Source organism: Asparagus officinalis, unplaced genomic scaffold (assembly GCF_001876935.1).
Source record: "Asparagus officinalis unplaced genomic scaffold, Aspof.V1 AsparagusV1_Un999, whole genome shotgun sequence".
In the NCBI taxonomy this organism is placed as follows: Eukaryota; Viridiplantae; Streptophyta; class Magnoliopsida; order Asparagales; family Asparagaceae; genus Asparagus; species Asparagus officinalis.
The window spans coordinates 1-12,598 of NW_017973258.1; the positions used below are offsets into that span (position 1 = coordinate 1).

The 12,598-nt window shown below is 36.6% G+C and overlaps 1 protein-coding gene across 1 annotated transcript in view; it reads left to right on the plus strand.

Moving 5' to 3' along the window:
- Window positions 1–2,608: 2,608 nt before the first annotated feature.
- LOC109828308 (YTH domain-containing protein 1-like) overlaps window positions 2,609–12,598 on the plus strand; it is a 16,932-nt gene continuing 6,942 nt past the window's right edge. Inside the window, exons 1-2 of the mRNA XM_020395332.1 lie at window positions 2,609–2,795; window positions 2,936–3,111. Coding sequence (XP_020250921.1) covers window positions 2,609–2,795; window positions 2,936–3,111 — 363 coding nt within the window. The remainder of the gene's footprint in view (window positions 2,796–2,935; window positions 3,112–12,598) is intronic.

Consider the following 12,598-nt stretch of genomic DNA (forward strand, 5'->3'; position numbering starts at 1 on the left):
GAGGTCAGATCTAGAAATAAAAATCACTTTTTTATCCCCTAAAAAGGCGAGCTTGAAGCATCAAATCACACCCTCAACCCTTATATGCGATCCCGCGACTCCATACACTAGATCAAACATGAAATGGATCAAGATTGCGGAGGATTTACCTGAAGAGAAGCCCAAAATCCAATAAAGGCGAGACCTTTAAGGAAACCTGAACCACGCGCTCGAGGGGCCTGAGAGAAACTTTTTATTTGGAGTTTTTGGGGAATTTCTCAGTCCAAGATCCAAAAAACTGCTTCTTAATACTCCGAAAAGTATACGAGTATAAACTGCTTCTTAATACTCCGAAAAGTATACGAGTATAAACTGCTTCTTAATACTCCGAAAAGTATACGAGTATAAACTGCTTCTTAATACTCCGAAAAGTATACGAGTATAAACTGCTTCTTAATACTCCGAAAAGTATACGAGTATAAACTGCTTCTTAATACTCCGAAAAGTATACGAGTATAAACTGCTTCTTAATACTCCGAAAAGTATACGAGTATAAACTGCTTCTTAATACTCCGAAAAGTATACGAGTATAAACTGCTTCTTAATACTCCGAAAAGTATACGAGTATAAACTGCTTCTTAATACTCCGAAAAGTATACGAGTATAAACTGCTTCTTAATACTCCAATAAGGTATATGAGTATAAACTATTCCCTATTTTTGGTTTGAGAAGTTCCTGGAGAATATTGTTTATAAATATTCTTAAGGATAACTCAACCACACTACGCCGGACAACGCGTTGTGCATAAAGACTCGACGCCACAATCAATGGTCAGCTAAAAATTAGAAAACAGGAATCGACTTCAAGTTCAAAATTTCCGACAAACGGTCAGACAATAAATGCAGCACCGGAACTCTTACAGACTTTCGACAAAGCACCGAAAAGCCTGGAGAACTGAAGGAATCAAGAACGGAAATCATTCCAAGGTCTCATTACACCGACTGAAGGTGGGAGGCAATCATATCCAAAGTATTCCAGACTCTTCTATAAAAGAACGAGACTGAAATACTTTGGAGGGGGTATCTGTAGGCATATAAAATTGCTTATAGGTCCCCTAGCATAGCTCGGCACAAACCGACGAACCAACGAGGCGACGAGATCGACAAATCGCACGCGAACAACGGAATGAATCCACCCGCGTGCAGAATCAAGCTAATGAGTTGAGGAATCAACGAGTCATCCAACCGAGAGCGGACTCGGACGAATCACGATCGAATCAAGATCAATTTCGGACTCGAACTCAGAAGCGGATTTACTGCCAAATCAGGAATCCAACTTACTGCCAAATCAGATCAACCAATCAGAGTCTCAATCAACCGAATCACGGACAGAACCGGAAACAACGGAAAACGACTCGAAAAAGTCGGAAAACACCGCCCGCGGGGGCTCGGCCAAAGCCAAGCCACCTCAAGGTGGCTCGGCCTTAGGTGGCTCGGCACAGTGCCGGCCACCCAGAGGTGGCCGACAGTGGCCGACAGTGGCCGACAGTGGCCGACATGTCTCTGTGCGCGGGCACAGTTCAGAAAGCCTATAAATAGGCCAGGCAATGTTCATTTTCGGAGGTCGAACTTTCAAGAGCCGAAACTCTGCCGGATTGAAGAGTGAACTCGGAGCTTTGAAGACTTGAAAACTTGCACATTCGGATCTGATCCTCGGCGAGCATCCACGTCAGAAAAGGCAGGATTTCGAGAGGAAGAAAGAACAGATCTGAGATCTACACGAAATCACACTCCAGATCTAAGCTTGGTCTTAGATCTCGAGATCCGAGCGATTATTCCCTTGGTGGATTAATCCCTCTCGGCTATTATTCCCTTCGTGGAATAATACCCGTATAATCGTGTAGATCCGACCGGATCTAGATCGCGCGGTGGTCCACGGATTAACCCCGGCGCAGGCAAAGAACCCACCAAAGCGAGCGACCGCAAAACAGGAGCTCGTGATTTGTTCACAGAAGGAAAGTTGTAATTTTCACTTTTTTTCTTTGATTTAGTTGTAACCGGATCTATAAAAGACCGGATCTTTGTAATCCAAGATGACAATTATTTCAATGAAAAAGACAACAGTTTTCCCCGAGAACAACCACTAGACCACCTCTCTTCACCGGTAGCAACTTTGCATATTGGAAAGCTAGGATGAGAATTTATTTACAATGCATTGACCTTGACATTCTAGATATCGTAGAAAAGAAATATGTTAAGAAGTCCGGTGGTAAAATGACCAAGGATGAGAGGACTAAAGCCAACCTTAATATCAAGGCCATGAATGCACTAATTTGTGGTCTTACCCCCAATGAGTATAAGAGAGTTTCAACGTGTGCAACCGCACATGAGATTTGGGTGAAGTTATGCATTACCCATGAGGAAACCCCCAAGTGAAGGAGTCTAAGATCAGTGGACTTATGCATGATTATGAACTATTTAAAATGCTTCCAAGTGAATCTATTGACTCTATGTTTTCTCGGTTCACTAACATTATAAATGAATTGCATGGTCTTGACAAGGTCTTGGAAAATCAAGAGATGTGTTACAAAATTCTTTGCTCTTTGACGCCGGCTTGGGAACCTAAAGTTATGGCCATCGAAGAAGCTCATGATCTCTCAACTCTCACTCTTGATGGACTTATTGGCAAACTCGAGGTCCATGAAAAGAAGGTCAAGGAGAAGGAAGAAGCTCCCACAAAAGCAACCGAGGAGCCACCCAAAAAATCAAAGTCCATTGCGCTCAAGGGAGAAATTGATGATTCATCATCCTCGGATAGTGAAGTGATGTTTCTAGAGAAGTGGTACACCTCTCTAGAAAAATATCAAGACTAATTAAAATGAACAAAAATTTCAATAATCAATCTAACAACAAATTTTCTCCTCGTATACCTAAATGTTTTGAATGCAACGAACCAGGTCACCTAGCCAAGGATTGTCCCAAGCTCAAGGAGAAGTATTTGAAATACAAGAAGAAGAAGGCAATGTATATTGGTTGGGATGAATCCGAACCAAGCGATTCAGATAACGATGATGAGGGCGCCAAGATTGCTCTTCATGACCCAAACATTTGTTTTATGGCTCACGAAGATGAGGTACAATCCGAAACCGAAAGTGAATCCATTTATATGCAATGTGAACTAGAAGCGACCTTAGAAGAATTAAATTTTGAGTTTAAAAGATTAGCAAAAGAATATTCTTCATTCAAAAAATTATATGTTTCTTATGATTCTAAGTTTGAGCAACTACAATCATCTCTTGCTTTAAAAGATGAAATGATAGGAGATCTAGACTTTGAAAACAAGCAACTAAGATCTAAGGTTGAAAGATTAGAAATTGAAAACAATAAAATTAAGTCTAATCATGGTTTTTTAAGTCATCATCATGTGGATAGAAAATGATATCATCAATCTCATGCTCCTACATACAAGAAAAAGCTTTTGTGCACATATTGCATGAAACATGGTCATATTTATACTCATTGTAGGATTAAAAATAACATTGATCATTATGAGCTAATATGGGTGCCAAAGGGTACCAAAAATACTAACATTCAAGGACCTAAAGCTTGGGTACCTAAAGGTTCTACAACTTATTTATATGTAGGGAACATCTCGCATAAGACGTAAGGAGTTGTGATACCTTGATAGTGGTTGCTCTTATCACATGACGAGCAATAAGAAATTATTTACAACCCTATCAAGGATTGAAGGAGGCAATGTCTCCTTTGGTGGTGGTGAGAAATTTAAAATCATAGGAATCAATTCTATTGATAAGAAACCTTCTCCCGTAATTGAAGATGTTTACTTTGTTAAAGGTTTAAATCATAATCTTCTTAGCATTAGTCAATTAAGTGACAAAGGTTTTGACATTATTTTTAAATCGGACAAATGCGTTATTAGTAAAAATGACAAAACCATTTTTGTTGCTTTTAGAAGGTCTAATGTTTATGTTTTTGAGATGAATAAGCTTTTAGATCAAGATGTAAAATTCATTGCCGCGGTAGATGGGGATCCTTAGATTTAGCACAAGAGACTTGGACATGCTAACATGAAGCTTATATCTAAACTATCCAAGAAGAATTTAGTGAGAGGGCTACCAAATCTATCTTATGTTAAGGATTCTACTTGTGAGGAATGTGCTAAAGGTAAACAAACTAAGACTTGCTTCAAATCCATAAATAAGGTATCTACTTCTAAACCTTTACAATTATTGCATCTTGATCTCTTTGGTCCCATGCGTGTTGCCTCTCTAGGAGGAAAACACTATGGTTTTGTTATTCTTGATGATTTCTCTCGTTTTACATGGGTGATTTTTCTTGCTAGTAAAGATGAATGCTTTGAAGAGTTTTCTCTTTTTGTAAAAAGAATTGAAAATGAAAAGGATTCAAAAGTTGTTAAAATTAGAAGTGATCATGGTGGAGAATTTCAAAATAAATTCTTTAATGATTTTTGTGCTCATCATGGTATAACTCATGTGTTTTCCGCTCCTAGGACACCCCAACAAAATGGTGTTATTGAACGAAAAAATAGAACCATACAAGAGATGGCACACATAATGTTGAATTCTGATGATTTGCCAAAATATTTTTGAGCAGAAGCCATTAACACGGCTTGCCATATTTTAAATCATGTTTTAATTAGACCCTCTCTCAAGAAAACTCCTTATGAACTTCTTTATGACAAAACCCCACAAATTGGATATTTTCGTATTTTTGGTTATAAATGTTTTGTCTTAAATACTAAAGATCATCATGATAAGTTTGATTCTAAAATTGATATTGGTATATTTTTGGGATATGCTCCTAGAAGTAAGGCTTATAGGGTTTCAACAAACGAACTCTCGTTGTTGAAGAGTCTATAAATGTTACTTTTGATGAATCTAATATTAGTTTTCAAGATGATTTGCCTAGGGATGATGATGCGATTGAGGAACAAATGGAACTTTTGTAACTAAAGGACAAACCCTCAACGGAAGAACCAAATGATGGGGAGAGCAATAATAAACAAAATCAAGAAGAACTCCCGAAAGATTGGAAGTTTGCACCGGATCATCCTAAGGACCAAATTATAGGGAGCTCATCCAAAGGCGTTTTGACTCGCTCAAAAGCTATGAGCGAATGTGTAAAGTAGCTTTTCTATCCCAAATAGAACCCAAACGTATTGATGATGCTTTGAAAGATGAGTTTTGGGTTTTAACTATGCATGAAGAATTAAATAATATTTAAAGAAACAATGTTTGGAAATTAGTTCCTAGACCAAGTAACACTTCTATTATTGGAACTAAATGGGTTTTTAGAAATAAGCTTAATGAATTTGGTATTGTCACTAGAAATAAAGCTCGTTTGGTTACCCAAAAATACAATCAAGAGGAGGATATAGACTATGATGAAACTTTTGCACCAGTTACAAGATTGGAATCTATTAGGATGTTTTTGCCCTTTGCAAGTTTCAAAAGTTTTAAATTATTTCAAATGGATGTCAAAAGTGCTTTCTTAAATGGTTTTATTGAAGAAGAGGTTTATGTTGAGCAACCCCCTGGCTTCATTGATTCATCTTTTCCAAATCATGTATACCGGGTTCAAAAAGCTTTATATGGGTTAAAACAAGCTCCTAGAGCTTGGTATGCTCGCCTCTCATGTTTTCTCATTGAAAATGGCTTTACAAAAAGAACTATTGATAATATACTTTTTTTTTAGAAAAAGGAAAAATGATTTTATTTTAGTTCAAATTTATGTGGATGATATTATTTTTGGTGCCACTAATGAATCTTTGTGCAAGGAATTCTCTAAAGTAATGCAAGATCAATTTGAAATGAGTATGATGGGAGAGCTCACCTTCTTTCTCGGTCTTTAAATTAAACAATCCAATGATGACATATTCGTATCACAAAGCAAATACGCTAAGGAATTGGTGAAAAAATTCAGGATGGAAAGCTCAAAACATGCCTCAACTCCTATGAGCACTACCATCAAGTTAGATGCGGATGATAATGGTGAAAAGGTAGACCAAAAGCTATATCGAGGTATGATAGGTAGTCTTCTTTATCTCACTGCTAGTAGGCCGGATATTATATTTAGTGTTTGTACATGTGCACATTTTCAAGCTTCTCCTAAAAAATCTCATTTGATTGTGGTTAAAAGGATTATCAAATACATTAATGGCACCTTAGAACTTGGTTTATTCTATCCAAAAAATACTTCTTTTGATCTTTATGGTTATTGTGATGCCGACTTTGCCAGTTGTAGGGTGGACCGCAAAAGTACGAGTGATACTTGTTAATTTTTGGGTAACTCACTTGTATCTTAGGCATCCAAGAAACAAAACTGTGTTGCCTTGTTCACTACGAAAGTGGAATACATTACCGTTGGCTTATGTTGTGCATAACTTTTGTGGATGAAACAATATTTGGTTGATTTTGATTTATACTTTCATGATACAAAGATTTTTGTGATAATACAAGTACTATAAATATTTCCAAAAATTCGGTTTTGCATTCTAGAACCAAACATATAGATGTACGATATCACTTCTTGCATGACCATGTTGAACCAAAAGATGTTTCTCTTATTTATATTGACACCAAATCTCAATTAGCGGACATCTTTACCAAACCCCTTTATGAAGTTGATTTTTGCCGCATTAGGAATGAATTGGGCATGTGCATTCTTTAAAAATAATTTCTTTTTGCCATTTTGTTTTCTTGGTTTCCTTGCTCTTCTATTGTCATATCCATATTTTCTTTCTTGTTCCTTTAATGTCATATCATGCTCAAGCTCACATATGTACCAAGAGGAGTGTAAAGGTGAGAGACCGGGGTCGTCTCAAGAGGAGTGGGATAGGTGATAATGCCTAGTGGTAAGTTGTAATTCCTAACACTTGTGGGAGACACGGGTAGGCCAACACTTGAGGTGCATTGTGTGATTTCTTTAGCATATGTCTTTATGCTTTCATTAGCCTATTTTTGATGGTGACAAAGGGGGAGAGAAATCTCCTAATTTGTGCACATAGAAAGGGGGAGCCTTATAAATAGGGGAAGCAACTATCTATAAGCCAAATAATCTATTTTATTTGCTCTCGTATAATGGTTGTTTGTCATCATCAAAAAGGGGAAGATTGTTAGGTCATTTATTTTGATGATGATTTACAAACACCATTATTGGTGCTAATTGTGTATTGAGCTATATTGTAGATTACAATTCATTAGCACCATATATGGAGGATTGGATGTAATATGAGCTACAACGACGATATCTAAAGGAGGTGGAGGCAAAGTGATGAAGCAATGTTTATCAAGAACACCATATGCAATAAGAAGCTTCATCAACTCAAAAGCAATATCAAGACTCAAGAAATGTATTTATATGTGAGAGATATTTACTACTTTTATTTTCTCTCTAGTGCTAGAATGTAGGCAAGAAGTTTATTGATTACATTTGAAGCTCATGGGATAACACACTTGCACATTTTCAAAACTTGTATTTTGATACTTTTGCTAAATTGATGATTTTCACAAATACGAGGACCTTTTTGTAAAATTCTTTTTCAAACAAGTTTGTCAAAATGTTTATAAACTGTTTACAAAGTTTCACATTTTTTAGAATTTATTTATTATTTTTTATAGAGCATTGAAATTCAATTTCAAAATCGATTCAGGCTGATAACATGTTATCAGTCGACTGATGAAGTCAGTCAACCGATGTGTCGACTAATGAAAGTGCCCAGAATCATGATTTTGCACTCTGTTTTGTTTTGGTCGACTGACCAGTCGACTGAAATGATCATCAGTAGACTGATGCGCTGGATATCGTATAAAACGTTCAGCTCATCAGTTGGCTGATGCTTCCCGTCAGTCGACTGATGGGTACTGTAATGACTATATTTGTACAGTTTTAGAAATCCAATTTTCTTAGGATTCTATCTGCTTCTTTTGGGTTTTGGCTGCAGTATTCTCTCCTTATAAATACCTAACAACCCCATCTACCTTAGTACAAAGCTTTCATTGCAAATTACTTGAGTTTAAGTTTATTGTTTTCAAAAGAGCTTCAACTTTTATTTGCTTTCACTATTTCTAAGTTCACATCCCAAGCTTCAATTGCAATCTCGGTAATCTAGAATTGAATCATCTTCTTAGAAAAAGGTGATTCCCTAGAGGGTTCTAGTCTAAAGGCGAATCAAAGAAAATGAAAATAAACAAAAAAAAACTAAACCCAAGAGAGTTCTAGCCTCAAGGTGAATAGTGCAAGAAATTAAAATCTAACTACAAAATAAATTACAAAATCTAAACTACAAAATAAATTGCCAAAATAGAAGAAAATAAATCTACTCTATAAGCATGAAATAAATCTAATCTATGAGCATGAAATAAATCTAAGGCAAGAGGGTTCTAGCCTCTTGGCTATTTAAACAAGAAAATAAAATCTAATTATAAGCATGAAAATAAATCTAACTAATAAGCAATAAAAGAGAAATAAAAGAGAAAAAGGAAAGAAATGCAAACCTCTAAATAATTCTTCATCTTCATCTTCATCATTCAACAAAGAGAAGAAATATTTAAAGTGGTGAAAAAATTATTATTATTAATTGTAACAAAAAGTTACAAATTTGGAAGGCCTTCTCAATTAAGAGTAGCCCTCCTCTCCAAAAGGAGTTACAAAAATTTTTACCCTCTAACCCCTCACTCTCTACCCCTATTTATAGTAAACGTCAGTGAATGAGAGCCACTGGATCAAACTTGAGCCCCAAGACAAGCAAAATCAGCCATTGACGTGCGCTACAGTAATCTGGCATCGATGCAGGTATCGATGCAAGCATCGATGCCCACATCGATGCCCACATCGATGCCGACATCGATACCTATTATTTTCAAATTTTGATTTCACGGATAGCTTCGTCTCGTCGAGATAGGTGATTTTCATATATTATATGTTAAATTCCACCTTCCGGATTAGGAGATATCATCGTTTCTTTGTGGCTAACCATTTTGAATATGATTTCTTTTCATATTGGATTTTTGATTTTCTCCGGCTTCTACAGGCTACTCGGCTTGATTCTGGGCTTTTGGATAATTTGGAAATTGATTTTCCAATGGGCTTCTTTGATTCATTTCTTCATTTAATCGATGGGCTTTTGTTGAGAGATGAGAGTTTGAGATTTATTCTTCATTAACCTGCAATTAAAAGATAAAAACAATTATTAGTGGTATATTTATTCATATAAAATAGATAATGAGGGTATAAAATTATAATAAAATATGATTATCAGACACCAAGCTCTGATACCAATTGTTTGACCCTAGAGGGAGGGGGGGTGATTAGGGTCTTAAGGCTATAATTGTGCAATAAAAATAAGACAAGCAACACACCGCAACAATGAACAACTAAGATAAATGAGATAGAGTTAGAAATCATTATCCAAGTGACGCGCGATGTGTTAACGAGGTTTGGCCCGCTGACCTACGTCCCCGCTCCCCACTCTCGGGGAGAATCTACTACACAACCCGGTTTGGAAGCCAGAACTTATTCTACACAACGATCTCCACAAGGTCTTATAACTACACAGTTGATCACCACAAGATCTAACTCCCACACAGTTGATATCCACAAGATCAAGCTCACAACAGTAGTAATGGTGTAAAAACTCTCTCTTTATAATGTCCCTATGGCAATAAGAAAGATTACACTGAAGTTGGGATGTGAACTTGAAAACAGAGAGAAAACATGTTTGAAAGTTTAGGGTTCTTTTGAAAACAGTAAAACAAGATTGTAGGATTTTTCAAATGGACAAGAGCACCTAAAAAAAGAGGGGTGTGAGAGTTTAAATAGGAAAAAGATCAGCTGCTAAAACCCATACCCAGATCCCCTTAAACCCGTAAGAAATGATTTTGCAAATCTGTACTGAAAACGTCCGTTGGAGTAAGCGGCGGTCGACCGTGAAAATCTCGCGGTCGACCGCGAGCGACTTTCGAAACTCAGAAATTTTCAGAGACTTTTGCGGTCGACCATCACGGTCGATCGTGGGAATTTTCGAGCTAACGGTCGACCGTGGTGATCGACCACGAAAATTTTTACTGCCCACTCAGAAAAAGAACACAGACGCGGTCGACCGCGAACTGATACATGCTGACACTGTTTTTAAAACCTGTTTTTGACTCTTAAAAAATCTGTAAAAATATTCAAATGACTTTCAAAAATTATGTAACTTTGTAAATTGTTTTTAACACTAAAAACAAATTGTTTAGAAAGGGAATTCTGCGAATAGGTCCTCATACTTGTAAAAAATGATATTTTGTCAAAACGCTCAAAAAATATAAGTATGAAAACGTGTGTGTGATATCCCAATAGCTTCAAGTGAAATCTACAACTACTTGCCTGCATTCTAGCTCTAGAGAGAAAAGAAAAAACTAGCTAATATCCTCACATAGAATTATAATTCTTTAAGTCTTGATATAGCTTTGAGTTGATGAAGCTTTGACTTGTATGTGTTGTTCTTGATTAACATTTGCTTCATCACTATGCCTCCTCCTCCTTTGGATATCATCGTTGTAGCTCATATTCCATCCAATCCTCCATAAATGGTACTAACAAGATTGATATATATATTAATTATAATATCACTCAATAAGCAATTAGTACCGATAATGATGGTTGTAAAACATCATCAAAACATAGGGCTAACGAATGGTGGCAATCACATTAAGTTGACATAAGATCAATCATCTCTCTCTCTCTCTCTCTCTCTATATATATATATATATATATATATATATATATATATATATATATATATATATATATATATATATATATATATATATATATATATATATATATATATATATATATATATATATAATATATATATATATGAAAATGGCTATGCTTGGTACCAAGCACAAATTTTGTGCTTCGTTAGTGAATTGTCCTATTTCCATCCACTCATATTCAATTCCCACCACTCAATTAACTCATGTGAATGTGGGCCTGATTTTAATGAGTGGAGAGAATATGTCACCTCACTACAAACATAAAAAACTTATGTTGGTAGTAGCCAAGCACGAATTTTGTGCTGGTAGTGAGGTATCCTATTTTCATTCACGTTATGTCGCAATTCCTAACCACTTCCCTAACCCATGTGAATGTGTGCCCTAATTTTGATGAGTGGAGGAGAATATGTCATTCTCATTACAAGCAAAAAAAAGCTTGTGCTTGATACTAAGGCATAACTCATATATATATATATATATATATATATATTATATATAATATATAATATATATATATATATATATAGTATATATATATATATATATATATATATAAGGACCTCCACGGTATATAGTATATATATATATATATATATATGAGATTAATGGGTATCATATGTCATATGAGAGGATTCCCTCATATATAATGATGTGACACAATCTCCACCAAGTGAATAAAGTAGGAGAGAGAATGCCTCATAATTATACTTAGTGGAGATTGTGCCACATCTATTCATCTATACAAATGGAAGAACTCAAGATTCACTATTCATGCAGCAGTAAATGATACAGTAACATTTACTGCATCAAATAGGAAACGGGATGTTGTAAAGTTCTTTTTTTTTTGAAAAAATACTGTAGCATTTTTTGAAAAAAACCTTGATAGAGACAGGTATTGTAGCAATCTTAAAAAGCATTTAAAACGAGATTATTGTAGCAGATAAAAAATGATATACCATACGACGTGCTTTGCACGGTGTTCACACTAGTCATTCTATACCAGAAAATCCCGACATATGATACACATTATTCTCTCTCTCTCTTTGTGTGTAATATATATAGTATATATTATATCTATATTATATATATATATATATAGCATGAAATAGCCATATTCGTGTATTTTAATTCACGCGGTGCCATGTTCCCGCTAACATAGGTTTTTTAATTAGAAATTCGGGCGATAAGTACATTTTAATGTGAATAAAAATTACGCATTGTAGGTCCTTTTTGCTCGTCGGCGGCGCCTACTTTTACGCTCGGCGCGAAACTCCATCACGTGCAGTTTTGGCACGTGGGGATTAATGCTGTGTTTAAGATGCATGATTTAAGTGCTGTTTTCTGACGTGGCACGGAATTAACCTCTCTGGCTCTCGTTTCCAATCTCTCACTCTGTCTACTCTCTTGCATCTCTTCCGCCTCATTCTGCAGGTTCTGCCCTTGAGCTCTCTCTCTCGTGCTCTCTGTGCATCATGCTTGGCTTCCCGACAACGTTCAGGGCATGACGGCTAGCCTCGCAGGAGCGTCGCCATTGGCTCGTGTTCGGATATTGGGCTGGCGACGTTTGTTTATGGCTACGTCGGCACGGAGGTGCGTTGGAGAAGGCAAGAGGAGCGGTTTTAGGTCGAGCGGCGAGTGCTGGCGTAGATGGCAAGGCTGTTTGCTGGCTTGTTCCTGGGCAGTATCTTCGCTGGTGGCTAGCCGCGAGGCCTTTGCTTTCGCCCGCCGCCCGCCCGAGCGTTGCGGCAGCTGGTTTTTCATCAGTAGAGGCTCGCCGGAGAGGATGAAGTCGATGAGCACGGGGCCTGTTTTGACGAC